The sequence below is a fragment of the Pseudophryne corroboree genome, chromosome 10 (genome assembly GCF_028390025.1).
Source record: "Pseudophryne corroboree isolate aPseCor3 chromosome 10, aPseCor3.hap2, whole genome shotgun sequence".
NCBI classification, from domain to species: domain Eukaryota; kingdom Metazoa; phylum Chordata; class Amphibia; order Anura; family Myobatrachidae; genus Pseudophryne; species Pseudophryne corroboree.
The window spans coordinates 273,424,767-273,441,611 of NC_086453.1; the positions used below are offsets into that span (position 1 = coordinate 273,424,767).

Consider the following 16,845-nt stretch of genomic DNA (forward strand, 5'->3'; position numbering starts at 1 on the left):
TGACGCAGTGTGAAAAATATATAATCTCTGCTAACTACTCTGTAAGCAAGGACCTATTCCATAGACAGTATGCATTTCCACTTTCCAATCAGTATCTTGACATATCAATGTGTTTTAGGACTCAGTGGCAATATATAATCTTCTATACAGTATGTATATTGGAAGACCTGGGACAGTGACTTTAGATCTAGACTACACTTGCATTGCAACTTTCACTTGAACATTTCATGCATCCTGGTGGTAAGATCATACTTGCCTACCTGACCCTCTCCATGAGGGAGAAAATGCTCTGTTCATGGACTTTCCTGGTAATGTATGATTACCATCACCTGTGGTGAGCTAGTTAATTGATAAGGTCCAGGAACAGAGCATTTTCTCCCTCATGGAGAGGGTCAGGTAGGCAAGTGTGGGTAAGGTGTAACCAGTGGCTTTAAATTGGACCCGCTACATATGCATGTGCTTCTGTTGGCTGGGGACAGATACAGCATACTGTGGCAGATGTATTAAGCCTGGAAAAGTGATAAAGCAGTGATAAGTGCAAAGTGATAACGCACCAGCCAATCAGCTCCAATATGTAAATAGACAGGAACTGATTGGCTGGTGCGTTATCACCTTCCACTTATCACTGTTTTATCACTGTGTGTATGTTACCAGCTTAATTGATCCTATAGAGTTGTGTTTCTCAAACCTGGAGCATGAGCATGTATTCCAAATAATCTATCTGGAGCACAGGTGTGTTAATGGACACAACAGAGCTAGAGGTGGTTTTAATTGTTCCTCAGGATACTTTGAAAATATGTGCTGTCAGAGTTCCACGAGGACAGAAGTTGAGAAACACTGCTATAGCGGGCAACAGTTTCATTTATCTAGCATGACTTTGCTTTTACCTGTGGTCAGCGTTTATCAAGATTACAGGATGTGCAATCTTGTGACATGTCTTTGGGCAGATACGGATGGTGTAATGGTTAGCATTACTGCCTCACAGCACTGAGGTCATGGGTTTGATTCCCACCATGACTCTGTGTGTACTCTGTTTCCTCTGGGTACTCCAGTTTCCTCACATAATCCAAAAATATATAATGCACTGGTAGGTTAATTGGCTCCTAACAAAAAATAACCCTAGTGTGTATGTACATGGGCAGACTAGATGGGCCAAGTGTTCCTTATCTACCTTCAATTTCTACGTCTATCTTCTACAGTACATGTGTAGTAAAGCAATCAATAAGCACATTCAGCTACATAGGTCAGCCATCTGAATCCAGGCTGTAAAAATAAGAATTTACTTACCGATAATTCTATTTCTCGTAGTCCGTAGTGGATGCTGGGGACTCCGTAAGGACCATGGGGAATAGCGGCTCCGCAGGAGACTGGGCACAAAAGTAAAGCTTTAGAACTACCTGGTGTGCACTGGCTCCTCCCCCTATGACCCTCCTCCAAGCCTCAGTTAGGATACTGTGCCCGGACGAGCGTACACAATAAGGAAGGATTTTGAATCCCGGGTAAGACTCATACCAGCCACACCAATCACACCATATAACTTGTGATCTAAACCCAGTTAACAGCATGATAACAGAGGAGCCTCTAGAAAAGATGGCTCACTACAGCAATAACCCGATTTTTTTGGTAACAATAACTATGTACCAGTATTGCAGACAATCCGCACTTGGGATGGGCGCCCAGCATCCACTACGGACTACGAGAAATAGAATTATCGGTAAGTAAATTCTTATTTTCTCTGACGTCCTAGTGGATGCTGGGGACTCCGTAAGGACCATGGGGATTATACCAAAGCTCCCAAAACGGGCGGGAGAGTGCGGATGACTCTGCAGCACCAAATGAGAGAACTCCAGGTCCTCCTCAGCCAGGGTATCAAATTTGTCGAATTTTACAAACGTATTTGCTCCTGACCAAGTAGCTGCTCGGCAAAGTTGTAAAGCCGAGACCCCTCGGGCAGCCGCCCAAGATGAGCCCACCTTCCTTGTGGAATAGGCTTTTACAGATTTTGTCTGTGGCAGGCCTGCCACAGAATGTGCAAGCTGAATTGTACTACAAATCCAACGAGCAATAGTCTGCTTAGAAGCAGGAGCACCCAGCTTGTTGGGTGCATACAGAATAAACAACGAGTCAGATTTTCTGACTCCAGCCGTCCTGGAAACCTATATTTCCAGGGCCCTGACAACGTCTAGCAACTTGGAGTCCTCCAAGTCCCTAGTAGCCGCAGGCACCACAATAGGTTGATTCAGGTGAAACGCTGAAAACCACCTTAGGGAGAAACTGAGGACAAGTCCTCAATTCCGCCCTGTCCGAATGGAAAATCAGATGAGGGCTTTTACAGGATAAAGCCGCCAATTCTGACACGCACCTGGCCCAGGCCAGGGCCAACAGCATGACCACTTTCCATGTGAGATTTTAACTCCACATATTTAAGTGGTTCAAACCAATGTGACTTTTGGAACCCAAAAACTACATTTAGATCCCAAGGTGTCACTGGAGGCACCCCTTTCACAAACGTCTGAACTTCAGGGACTGAAGCTAGTTCTTTTTGGAAGAAAATTGACAGGGCCGAAATTTGAACCTTAATGGACCCCCATTTCAGGCCCATAGACACTCCTGTTTGCAGGAAATGTAGGAATCGACCTAGTTGAAAATTCCTCCGTCGGGGCCTTACTGGCCTCGCACCACGCAACATATTTTCGCCAAATGCGGTGATAATGTTTTGCGGTTATATCTTTCCTGGCTTTGATCAGGATAGGAATGACTTCATCCGGAATGCCTTTCTCCTTCAGGATCCGGCGTTCAACCGCCATGCCGTCAAACGCAGTCGCGGTAAGTCTTGGAACAGACAGGGTCCTTGCAGGAGCAGGTCCCTTCTTAGAGGTAGAGGCCACGGATCCTCCGTGAGCATCTCTTGAAGTTCCGGTTACCAAGTCCTTCTTGGCCAATCCGGAGCCCGAATATAGTGCTTACTCCTCTCCGTCTTATAATTCTCAGTACCTTGGTATGAGAGGCAGAGGAGGGAACACATACACTGACTGGTACACCCACTGTGTTACCAGAGCGTCTACAGCTATTGCCGGAGGGTCCCTTGACCCGGCGCAATACTTGTCGAGTTTTATAAACATGTGGAAGACTTCTGGGTGAAGTCCCCACTTGCTAAAAGTGCTTTCACATGATTTTCCGCCCAGCGAAGAATCCTTGCAGCTTCTGCCATTGCCCTCCTGCTTCTTCTGTCACCCTGTCTGTTTACGTGGGTGACTGCCGTGATGTTGTCCGAATGGATCAACTCCGGGTGACCTTGAAGCAGAGGTCTTGCTGAGCTTAGAGCATTGTAAATGGCCCTTAGCTTCAGGATATTTATGTGAAGTGATGTCTCCAGGCTTGACCATAAGCTCTGGAAATTCCTTCCCTGTGTGACTGCTCCCCAGCCTCGCAGGCTGGCATCCGTGGTCACCAGGACCCAGTCCTGAATGTCGAATCTGCGGCCCTCTAGAAGATGAGCACTCTGCAACCACCACAGAAGAGACACCCTTGTGCTTGGTGACAGGGTTATCCGCTGATGCATCTGAAGATGCGACCCGGACCATTTGTCCAGCAGGTCCCACTGGAAAGTTCTTGCGTGGAATCTGCCGAATGGGATTGCTTCGTAGGAAGCCACCATTTTTCCCAGAACCCTTTCATTGATGTACTGAGACTTGGCTCGGTTATAGGAGGTTCCCGACTAGCTCGGATAACTCCCTGACTTTCTCCTCCGGGAGAAACACCTTTTTTTTTTTTTTTTTTTTTTCCTGGACTGTGTCCAGGATCATCCCTAGGAACAGACGACGAGTCGTCGGAATCAGCTGCGATTTTGGAATATTGAGAATCCAATCGTGCTGCCGCAACACTACCTGAGATAGTGCTACACCGACCTCCAACTGTTCCCTGGATCTTACCCTTATCAGGTAATCGTCCAAGTAAGGGATAACTAAAATTCCCTTCCTTCGAAGGAGTATCATCATTTCGGCCATTACCTTGGTAAAGACCCGGGGTGCCGTGGACCATCCATACGGCAGCGTCTGAAACTGATAGTGACAGTTCTGTACCATAAACCTGAGGTACCCTTGGTGAGAAGGGTAAATTGGGACATGAAGGTAAGCATCCTTGATGTCCCGAGACATCATGTAGTCCCCTTCTTCCAGGTTCGCAATAACTGCTCTGAGTGACTCAATCTTGAATTTGAACCTCCGTATGTAAGTGTTCAAGATTTTAGATTTAGAATCGGTCTCACCGAGCCGTCCGGCTTCGGTACCACAACAGTGTGGAATAATACCCCGTTCCCTGTTGCAGGAGGGGTATCTTGATTATCACCTGCTGGGAATACAGCTTGTGAATGGCTTCCAAAACTGCCTCCCTGTCAGAAGGAGACATCGGTAAAGCCGACTTTAGGAAACGGCGAGGGGGAGACGTCTCGAATTCCAATTTGTACCCCTGAGATATCACCTGAAGGATCCAGGGGTCTACTTGCGAGTGAGCCCACTGCGCGCTGAAATTCATTGAGACGGGCCCCCACCGTGCCTGATTCTGCTTGTAAAGCCCCAGCGTCATACTGAGGGCTTGGCAGAGGCGGGAGAGGGCTTCTGTTCCTGGGAACTGGCTGATTTCTGCAGCCTTTTTCCTCTCCCTCTGTCACGGGGCAGAAATGAGGAACCTTTTGCCCGCTTGCCCACGAAAAGACTGCGCCTGATAATACGGCGTCTTCTTATGTTGAGAGGCGACCTGGGGTACAAACGTGGATTTCCCAGCTGTTGCCGTGGCCACCAGGTCTGAAAGACCGACCCCAAATAACTCCTCCCCTTAATAAGGCAATACTTCCAAATGCCGTTTGGAATCCGCATCACCTGACCACTGTCGTGTCCATAACCCTCTACTGGCAGAAATGGACAACGCACTTAGACTTGATGCCAGTCGGCAAATATTCCGCTGTGCATCACGCATATATAGAAATGCATCTTTTAAATGCTCTATAGGCAATAATATACTGTCCCTATCTAGGGTATCAATATTTTCAGTCAGGGAATCCGACCACGCCAACCCAGCACTGCACATCCAGGCTGAGGCGATTGCTGGTTGCAGTATAACACCAGTATGTGTGTAAATACATTTTAGGATACCCTCCTGCTTTCTATCAGCAGGATCCTTAAGGGCGGCCATCTCAGGAGAGGGTAGAGCCCTTGTTCTTACAAGCGTGTGAGCGCTTTATCCACCCTAGGGGGTGTTTCCCAACGCACCCTAACCTCTGCGGGAAAGGATATAATGCCAATAACATTTTAGAAATTATCAGTTGTTATCGGGGGAAACCCACGCATCATCACACACCTCATTTAATTTCTCAGATTCAGGAAAACTACAGGTAGTTTTTCCTCACCGAACATAATACCCCTTTTTGGTGGTACTCGTATTATCAGAAATGTGTAAAACATTTTTCATTGCCTCAATCATGTAACGTGTGGCCCTACTGGAAGTCACATTTGTCTCTTCACCGTCGACACTGGAGTCAGTATCCGTGTCGGCGTCTATATCTGCCATCTGAGGTAACGGGCGCTTTAGAGCCCCTGACGGCCTATGAGACGTCTGGACAGGCACAAGCTGAGTAGCCGGCTGTCTCATGTCAACCACTGTCTTTTATACAGAGCTGACATTGTCACGTAATTCCTTCCAACAGTTCATCCACTCAGGTGTCGACCCCCTAGGGGGTGACATCACTATTACAGGCAATCTGCTCCGTCTCCACATCATTTTTCTCCTCATACATGTCGACACAAACGTACCGACACACAGCACACACACAGGGAATGCATTTTTTGCCATCCAAGGTGTTTTTATTGCGTCTCAGGGCGCCCCCCCCCCCAGTGCCCTGCACCCTCAGTGACCGGAGTGTGAAGTGTGCTGAGAGCAATGGCGCACAGCTGCAGTGCTGAACGCTACCTTGTTGAAGACAGGACGTCTTCTGCCGCCGATTTTCCGGACCTCTTCGGTCTTCTGGCTCTGTAAGGGGGCCGGCGGCGCGGCTCTGGGACCTATCCATGGCTGGGCCTGTGATCGGTCCCTCTGGAGCTAATGTCCAGTAGCCTAAGAAGCCCAATCCACTCTGCACGCAGGTGAGTTCGCTTCTTCTCCCCTTAGTCCCTCGATGCAGTGAGCCTGTTGCCAGCAGGTCTCACTGAACATAAAAAACCTAAAACTAAACTTTTCACTAAGCAGCTCAGGAGAGCCACCTAGTGTGCACCCTTCTCGTTCGGGCACAAAAATTTAACTGAGGCTTGGAGGAGGGTCATAGGGGGAGGAGCCAGTGCACACCAGGTAGTTCTAAAGCTTTACTTTTGTGCCCAGTCTCCTGCGGAGCCGCTATTCCCCATGGTCCTTACGGAGTCCCCAGCATCCACTAGGACGTCAGAGAAAAGGTATAACTAGAATACTCAGGTTGAGACAACTCCCAGGATTGCAACTAATATATGAAATTGCATACTTTGAATTCAGTATTTCCCTAATTATCTCTCCAAGGGAACGTATACAAAACATTTTAAAAATGTACCTTGTACTTTTTTTTTTTTTTCCAATGGTTACAAACTCACAGAACGGATTTAACTGCATGCGACATCATATCACATCCTAACTAGGATCTGAAGCTTTAAAGGACAGCCGAGCAGGGTGTGAAGCGGAGATGGAGAGTGTGTAAAGCTGTTAGAAGAAAGAGGATAAAAGATCAAAGAATAATGGATGGTCCTTGAAGTTTAGGATAGAAAGTACAGAGGATGAAAGGGTAGAAGAGGGCAGCGGGGTAAAGTGAGGGACAGGTGGACGACGTACGTATCTCTGCGCAGAAGTCACGGAAAGAATAAAGGGTCGTTGGAGCGTGTCCATATCATAAAGCAGTTAAAGGCCATCAGAACAAAGTGGGAATGATGGATGGAGTGCAGAGATCAGCATCATAAGGATAAAGTATGAGGAAAGGTGGGTGATATGTAAAGGTCAAGAAAGGACGAAACAGAAGAATAAAGACAGAGGGTGTGGTGTCTGGCCAATGAAGTAGAAGTCAAAAGGGGCCAAGTCTGCGGATCAGAACCTGCTGAGAAAAAGAGCAGTGACTTCACATGGGTTAAAGCTCCGGACGTAGCACTCAGCAGGAGTAGGGCACATGGCACACTAATGCAAGAGTAATGCAGAATATAGGCCAGCTAGGGATATTCTAAGCGGCAAGAGAGAGACCATTCATCCTGATCAAAGACAAAGTCACAGTAAAGCATAATGCACAGACATGAGTCCATCACTAGAAAAAACAGGGCGAGGATACATGTATACTTGGGTCAGGCACCATGCATACAGTCATACACAGCATGCAGCAAGACTCTAAGCATGCACCTCTAAGCACGCAAGAAGAGCTCATGGTAACAGCACACAATCCAGAACGGCTGCAGAATCACGAGGAAGATGAAGGACTAGAGAGTAACATAACTGGGGATACACAGAATAAAGAGAAGAGTTGGGAGCTGAAGACTGAAAGTGAAAAACACACAAAATAGAACGGGGAAAGTGAGAGAGTGGCTGCTGAAGGGTTAACTGTAATAAAATATAGTGCTAACGGAAACAAGCAAAGCAAGTAGAAGAGGGCGAGAGCGGAGACTGGAGAGAGAGAGAGAGAGAGAGAGAGAGAGAGAGAGAGAGAGAGAGAGAGAGAGAGAGAGGGGAATAGGGAGAGCGTGAAGGAGGTCAGGCATTTGCAGCCTCATGCTATGCACGTGAAGAATCCTGATTACAGCCAACGCTTGCAAAGCAATAATAATAAATCGTCTCTCCAGCTTGGGAGGAGGAGTAATGCAAACTGTCAGTGTGTGTATCATTTATACAAGAGGAGTGCTGAGAAATTCCTCCTGATTAAACTTCTCCGCAGACTCTGCGTATTTGGAAATTAATGTATACAGACAGAATGTCACAATGTATACATGGATAACATGTCTCCGTACCTCAGACATTCTAATTAGATGAAGGTGCGGAGCTGGCGGAGAGGAACGCTCCATACCGCACTAGTGAGACCCACGTGTTATACATGGCATTTAGGCTATGCAACTTCTTGTTACAAAAAAAATATCTAATAAAAGCATACAGTATTTACCCCCATGCTGGCTGCAATGGATTGCAATAACATGCTTCAAATAACAGGGCAGACACAATGGAGGCAATTTATGAAATGTAGAACGTTCAATGCTTGATGGAAAATAAGCATGGGTCCCATATGCACCACGTCTGAGAAAGAACTGCTCCCTGCCAAAACATATCAGCGCGGCGGATGCCAGGCCAAATACCAACTGGAGAGTAACAATGTTTCTGTGTATTTCAGGTGCCATATTTGTGGCTTTTCTAGTATAAAATTCAAAGTTTGTTTGCAATATATGCAACCATAGGCATATAATGTATATTCAGGGGCTGGCTGGGCAGGGTGCCATCTGCCCCCCTGAGCCAGTGCAATTTAAGTGTTCATGTGCCATTTTCTCACTGCATTCCCTGTGAACAGCTGGGTCACTTGCTTGAGTCTGCCCCCCAGGCTGAAAGTTGCCAGCCAGCCCCTGTGTATATTATATACCCCATCATACAGAAATACAAATGGCACTTTCTAGGCAGCATTAAAGACATGGCCAAGTGCACAGCACCAAAGCTTCGCACCATTATGCATAGTGGGGAATGCCTTGACGTTTGCCCCATCTCCACCACCCTGGTGCATAACTGCTACTAGATTGTTATGCATATGGAACGCCTCATGCCCCCATTATCCAGTATAACTATACTGTATGCTCCTATACAGTAACTGGCATCTTACTGCATAATGCAAAGCTTGGTGTAAGGACATAGGGGGTAATTCCAAGTTGATCGCAGCAGGACATTTTTTTAGCAGTTGGGTAAAACCATGTGCAGTGCAGGGGAGGCAGATATAACATGTGCAGAGAGAGTTAGATTTGGGTGGGGTGAGTTCAATCTGCAATCTAAATTGCAGTGTAAAAATAAAGCAGCCAGTATTTACCCTGCACAGAAACAAAATAACCCACCCAAATCTAACTCTCTCTGCACATGGTATATCTGTCCCCCCTGTAGTGCACATGGTTTTGCCCAACTGCTAAAAAATTTCCTGTTGCGATCAACTTGGAATTACCCCCATAAAACTCATCACAAATGGAAATGAAGTTGTCATACTACAGTCCCAGTCTCTGCAGTTCATATGTTCCATGTTTTCTGGATTGCACTACTAGAAGAGCTACAATGTACAAATGGAGAAAACTAAAATAATTTTTCACAATTACTATCCACAGGGACCAGTAACCAGTTTATATTTTTAAGGTATTCCTAGAGAATATGATGTTGGTCTATAATGAATACACATTTGATCCATCTAGGAGATTTGGAAAACATGCACTGTTGGCAGTCCCTTAGGAGCAGATTTGAGAAACACTGCTCTCAAACTTTCTATTCCAGACTCCACTAACGGACTACTACAGAAGTCCCCATTATTAACTTCAATTCACACATTTTTTTAACAGAATTTTGTGAAAATTATTTTTCTGGATAAAAAGATGAGTGAAAAAAACCCAAAACAAATGAAATGACTAGTGAATGGAAGTGTCCCCACCAGTGCAGTGACCGCAGCCATTTGAGCACAGGCACACTGATGAATTCTCATGACAGAAATCTGCAGGAAAAACCCATGTAACAGCATGGAAGCTGGTTCTGTTTTGTAGCGTGTAGAAGAATGCATCATATAGAGTGAATTAGGAACCAATCCCAACATCAAACCTCGCCCATTTCAGATCCCACCACACAGATACCTCTAGTGCAGTCATGCATTTCATGCACAGTTCTCAGGAAAGGACCAGAATCTGGACAAGACACACAAAATGGAGCAACAAGCCAAGGCCATGTTTGTGAAGGGATCTAACCAGGAAAAGAGTGATGGACTGTACCCCTTAATGTGACAGGCCATAAGGCAAAAAACAATAAATAAAAAAAATAAAAAAACACAACTCAACAGTAACAGATGCTACAGGATAAGATAAAGGGAATTTGTAAATTGACTCTATTCCCCCTCCCCTAGTGTTTGGTTAGTTAAAAATACCCCTTTACATTGCTGGTCTGGCTTGTTGACACCCTGATATAGAGAACAGAAAGCTTATACCAACCGTGAACCGCAGGCTCTGTCGTTGCACTTGCGTCTATACACGGGAAGAGGAGGAGGAAGGGAAGAAACGGAAGGAACAGCATGCAAAAAAAGGGGAAAAATGGGACAAAATAAAGGGAACAGATGATACACGAGCAATAATGAATCTCACACAGCATTGAATCAGTAAGACAAGGGAGAACGTGACAGTCATACATAAAGGAGACACCTCACACTTACCTTCAGTCCTGAAAGGGGAACAACCTTATAGGACCAAAGGAACTATGGGGCAGTAACACAACTACAAAGGGGACTATAAATGTAAAAACAGCATGGGCTAAACTTTTCAGTGCCAATTAAAAAGCAGGATATCATAAGGTCTTTTGTTATAGGTCCCTCTGGGTACAAAGGGGCGAATGTCTCCACAATAGCAGATATTTTACCATTAGAAAATAAGATTTTACTTACCGGTAAATCTATTTCTCGTAGTCTGTAGTGGATGCTGGGGACTCCGTAAGGACCATGGGGAATAGACGGGCTCCGCAGGAGACATGGGCACTTTAAGAAAGAATTTAGATTCTGGTGTGCTCTGGCTCCTCCCTCTATGTCCCTCCTCCAGACCTCAGTTAGAGAAACTGTGCCCGGAAGAGCTGACAGTACAAGGAAAGGATTTTGGAAATCCAGGGCAAGACTCATACCAATCACACCGTATAACTTGTGATAACTTTACCCAGTTAACAGTATGAACAACAGAGCATCAGATCAACCCTGATGCAACTATAACATAACCCTTATTTAAGCAATATCTATATACAAGCATTGCAGAAGAAGTCCGCACTTGGAACGGGCGCTCAGCATCCACTACGGACTACGAGAAATAGATTTACCGGTAAGTAAAATCTTATTTTCTCTAACGTCCTAGTGGATGCTGGGGTCTCCGTAAGGACCATGGGGATTATACCAAAGCTACCAAACGGGCGGGAGAGTGCGGATGACTCTGCAGCACCGATTGAGCAAACACAAGGTCCTCCTCAGCCAGGGTATCAAACTTGTAGAACCTTGCAAAGGTGTTTGAACCTGACCAAGTAGCCGCTCGGCAAAGCTGTAATGCCGAGACCCCTCGGGCAGCCGCCCAAGAAGAGCCCACCTTCCTTGTGGAATGGGCCTTAACCGATTTAGGCAGCGGCAATCCAGCCGCAGAATGAGCCTGCTGAATCGTGTTACAGATCCAGCAAGCAATAGTTTGCTTTGAAGCAGGCGCCCCAAGCTTGTTGGAAGCATACAGGATAAACAAAGATTCTGTTTTCCTGACCCTAGCCGTTCTGGCTACATAAACCTTCAAAGCCCTGACCACATCAAGTAACTCGGAATCCTCCAAGTCAGTAGTAGCCACAGGCACTACAATAGGTTGGTTTATATGAAAGGATGAAACCACTTTCGGCAGAAATTGTGGGCGGGTCCGCAATTCTGCTCTATCCACGTGAGATATTTAAATTCCACCGTTTTGAGTGGTTCAAACCAGTGTGATTTCAGGAAACTCAACACCACGTTAAGATCCCAAGGTGCCACTGGAGGCACAAAAGGGGGCTGAATATGCAGCACTCCCTTTACAAACGTCTGAACTTCAAGCAGAAAAGACAGTTCTTTTTGAAAGAAAATGGATAGGGCCGAAATCTGGACCTAAATAGAACCCAATTTTAGGCCCAAAGTCACTCCCGACTGTAGGAAGTGAAGGAAATGGCCCAGCTGGAATTCCTCCGTAGGGGCATTCCTGGCCTCACACCAAGCAACATATTTTCGCCATATACGGTGATAATGTTGAGCCGTCACGTCCTTCCTAGCCTTTATCAGCGTAGGAATGACCTCATCCGGAATGCCTTTTTCTGCTAGGATTCGGCGTTCAACCACCATGCCGTCAAACGCAGCCGCAGTAAGTCTTGGAACAGACAGGGCCCCTGTTGCAACAAGTCCTGTCTTAGAGGCAGAGGCCACGGGTCCTCTGTGAGCATTTCTTGCAGATCTGGATACCAAGTCCTTCTTGGCCAATCCGGAACAATGAGTATTGTTCTCACTCCTCTTTTTCTTATGATTCTCAGCACCTTGGGTATGAGAGGAAGAGGAGGAAATACATAGACCGACTGGAACACCCACGGCGTCACCAGTGCGTCCACAGCTATCGCTTGAGGGTCTCTTGACCTGGCGCAATACCTCTGTAGCTTTTTGTTGAGGCGGGATGCCATCATGTCCACCTGTGGCAGTTCCCACCGACTTGCAATCTGCGTGAAGACTTCTTGATGAAGTCCCCACTCTCCCGGGTGGAGGTCGTGCCTGCTGAGGAAGTCTGCTTCCCAGTTGTCCACTCCCGGAATGAACACTGCTGACAGTGCTAGTACGTGATTCTCCGCCCAGCGAAGAATTCTGGTGGCTTCTACCATCGCCACCTTGCTCCTTGAGCCGCCTTGGCGGTTTACATGAGCCACTGCGTTGATGTTGTCTGACTGAATCAGAACCGGTTGGTCGCGAAGCAGGGACTCCGCTTGACGTAGGGCGTTGTATATGGCCCTTAGTTCCAAGATGTTGATGTGAAGGCAAGTCTCCTGACTTGACCACAGACCTTGGAAATTTCTTCCCTGTGTGACTGCCCCTCACCCTCGGAGGCTTGCATCCGTGGTCACCAGGACCCAGTCCTGAATGCCGAATCTGCGGCCCTCCAGAAGGTGAGCACTCTGCAGCCACCACAGAAGAGACACCCTGGCCCTGGGGGATAGGGTGATCAACCGATGCATCTGAAGATGTGATCCGGACCATTTGTCCAGTAGATCCCATTGAAAGGTCCTCGCATGGAACCTGCCGAAGGGAATGGCCTCGTATGATGCCACCATCTTTCCCAGGACTCGCGTGCAGTAATGCACCGACACCTGTTTTGGTTTTAATAGGTTTCTGACCAGTGTCCTGAGTCCCTGAGCCTTCTCCATCGGGAGATAAACCCTTTTCTGGTCCGTGTCCAGAATCATGCCCAGGAAAGGCAGACGAGTCGTAGGAATCAACTGCGACTTTGGAATATTTAGAATCCAGCCGTGTTGTCGTAACACTTCCAGAGAGCGTGCTACGCTGATCAGCAACTGCTCTCTTGACCTCGCTTTTATGAGGAGATCGTCCAAGTATGGGATAATTGTGACCCCTTGCTTCCGCAGGAGTACCATCATTTCCGCCATTACCTTGGTAAATATTCTCGGTGTCGTGGAGAGACCAAACGGCAACGTCTGAAATTGGTAATGACAATCCTGTACCACAAATCTGAGGTATGCCTGATGAGGTGGATAAATGGGGACATGAAGGTATGCATCCTTTATGTCCAGAGACACCATAAAATTCCCCCCTTCCAGGCTTGCGATGACCGCTCTGAGCGACTCCATCTTGAACTTGAACCTTTTCAGGTATGTGTTCAGGGATTTTAAATTCAATATGGGTCTGACCGAACCGTCCGGTTTCGGTACCACAAACATGGTCGAATAATAACCCTTTCCTTGTTGAAGGAGGGGAACCTTGACCACCACCTGTTGAAGATACAATTTGTGAATTGCAGTTAACACTATTTCCCTCTCTAAGGGGGAAGCTGGCAGGGCCGATCTGAGGTATCGGTGAGGGGGCATCTCTTCGAATTCCACCTTGTATCCCTGATACACAATCTCTATTGCCCAGGGATCCAACTGGGAGTGAACCCACTTGTGGCTGAAATTTCGGAGACGCGCCCCCACCGGGCCTAGCTCCGCCTGTGGAGCCCCAGCGTCATGCGGTGGATTTAGTGGAAGCCGGGGAGGACTTCTGTTCCTGGGAACTAGCTGCATTGTGCAGCTTCCTTCCTCTGCCCCTGCCTATGGCAAAGAAAGGACGCACCTCGGACTTTCTTGCCTTTTTGTGATCGAAAGGACTGCATTTGGTAATACGGTGCTTTCTTAGGTTGTGAGGAAACATATGGCAAAAAATTTGACTTTCCAGCAGTAGCTGTGGAGACCAGGTCCGAGAGACCCTCCCCAAACAATTCCTCACCCCTGTAAGGTAAAACCTCCATGTGCCTTTTTGAGTCGGCATCACATGTCCATTGCCGAGTCCACAGGACCCTTCTGGCAGAAATCGACACAGCATTTATTCTACAGCCCAGTAGACTAATGTCTCTTTGAGCATCTCTCATATATAGGACAGCGTCTTTTATATGCCCCAGGGTCATTAATATAGTATCCTTGTCTAAGGTATCAAGTTCCTCAGACAGGGTGTCCGTCCATGCTGCTACAGCACTACACACCCAGGCCGACGCGATCGCTGGCCTCAGTAAGGTACCTGAATGTGTATAAATGGACTTCAGGGTACCCTCTTGCTTTCTATCCGCAGCATCTTTTAGGGTGGCCGTATCCTGTGACGGCAGGGCTACCCTCTTGGATAAGCGTGTTAAAGCTTTGTCCACCCTAGGGGAGGATTCCCAGCGTAACCTGTCCGTTAGCGGGAAAGGATACGCCATAAGCATCCGTTTGGAAATCTGCAGTTTTTTATCTGAAGATTCCCAAGCCTTTTCACATAACTCATTTAGCTTGTGTGAAGGGGGAAAGGTCACCACCTGTCTTTTTCCCCCATACATATGAACCCTCTTGTCAGGGACTGGGGTTTCCTCTGTGATGTGCAACACATCCTTTATTGCTATAATCATATAACGGATGGATTTAGCCAATTTAGGCTGTAACTTTGCATCATCGTAATCGACACTGGAGTCAGAATCCATGTCGGTATCTGTGTCAACAATTTGGGATAGTGGGCGCTTCTGAGATCCTGACGGCCTCTGCGACATAGGATCAGGCACGGGCTGAGACCCTGACTGTTCTAAGGCTTCAGCTTTATCCAACCTTTTATGCAAGGAATTAACATTATCATTTAAAACCTTCCACATAGCCATCCAATCAGGTGTCGGCGCCGTCGGCGGAGACACCACATTCATTTGCTCCCGCTCTGTTTCCACATAGCCTTCCTCGTCAAACATGTCGACACAAGTGTACCGGCACACCATACACACATGGAATGCTCTTTTTGAAGACAGTTCCCCCACAAGGCCCTTTGGAGAGACAGAGAGAGCGTATGCCAGCACACACCCCAGCGCTATATAACCCAGGAATAAAACAGTAACTTAATGTTAACCCAGTAGCCGCTGTTATATTGATTTTTGCGCCTAATTATGTGCCCCCCCTCTCTTTTTACCCTCTTCTACCGTGTATCTGCAGGGGAGAGCCTGGATAGCTTCCTCTCAGCGGAGCTCTGGAGAAAAAAATGGCGCTGGTGAGTGCTGAGGAAGAAGCCCCGCCCCCTCAGCGGAGGGCTTCTGTCCCGCTTCAATGTACAATTTTTGTCGGGGGCTCATACATATATACAGTGCCCAACTGTATATATGCAAAACTTTTCCCAAAGAGGTCCTAATTGCTGCCCAGGGCGCCCCCCCCTGCGCCCTTACAGTGACCGGAGTATGTGGGTGTGTGTGGGAGCAATGGCGCACAGCTGCAGTGCTGTGCGCTACCTCAGTGAAGACTGGAGTCTTCTGCCGCCGATTTCGAAGTCTTCTTGCTTCTTATGCTCACCCGGCTTCTGTCTTCCGGCTCTGTGAGGGGGACGGCGGCGCGGCTCTGGGATCGGACGACGAGGGTGAGATCCTGTGTACGATCCCTCTGGAGCTAATGGTGTCTAGTAGCCTAAGAAGCAGGACCTATCTGCAGAGAGTAGGGCTGCTTCTCTCCCCTCAGTCCCACGATGCAGGGAGTCTGTTGCCAGCAGAGCTCCCTGAAAATAAAAAACCTAACAAAATACTTTCTTACAGCAAGCTCAGGAGAGCTCACTGAACAGCACCCAGCTTGTCCGGGCACAGATTCAAACTGAGGTCTGGAGGAGGGACAGAGGGAGGAGGGACAGAGGGAGGAGCCAGAGCACACCAGAATATAAATTATTTCTTAAAGTGCCCATGTCTCCTGCGGAGCCAGTCTATTCCCCATGGTCCTTACGGAGTCCCCAGCATCCACTAGGACGTTAGAGAAAAGATTCTACAGTGAGCATATTTTGGCTTTGACTTGCATGCATAAGTTATGTGTTTACACTATAAACATCTGACACACATTGGAGGAAGCCATTTTGTGAGCATGCCATCTATCCGTACACTAGGAGCTGGCGACATCGCTGAGGCATCCGCTATGTTCAAGCTATATACAATGGAAATATTTTCTAAGTGCATTAAAGTTACCAGTGCTGCATATGCCACAGTAATGTCCGCGGTTACGAGTAAACGGATAGTGTGCATTCTAATGAATATTGGTTCGTGCCACATAAATGCCTGCCTCTGTGTGTAAATGATGGCCACATCCCAACTTACAGTTAGCATCATTGTGCTACATTGGTGCGAAGTGAAACTGAGAAAAAAAACATTTCTACATTGGCACATGAAGCATTTACACACCCTGGTTACAGAAAGGCAGCAAGCTGGCACCAATTTGTAGATTAGTTTCTTTCCATGCCATTTCAGCAAGCAGACAATGTTTTTCTAAAAACACAGGGACGGACAGACAGGGCTCCCAGTGCACATGGCACCAAACTACAAGCCGAAGCCTCAGTATGAAATTTCAGGGTCAGAAGCAAGC

The 16,845-nt window shown here is 47.2% G+C and overlaps 1 protein-coding gene across 5 annotated transcripts in view; it reads right to left on the reverse strand.

The window, feature by feature from the left end:
* Positions 1–16,845, reverse strand: part of CADM1 (cell adhesion molecule 1) — a 452,911-nt gene that overhangs the window by 21,239 nt on the left and 414,827 nt on the right. For 3 of the 5 annotated variants that reach the window (XM_063943276.1, XM_063943277.1, XM_063943274.1), the window contains one exon: positions 10,203–10,235. The exons of the other annotated variants lie outside the window; for them this stretch is intronic. In XM_063943276.1, the coding sequence (XP_063799346.1) occupies positions 10,203–10,235 (33 nt within the window). The remainder of the gene's footprint in view (positions 1–10,202; positions 10,236–16,845) is intronic. 5 annotated transcript variants of the gene reach the window in all.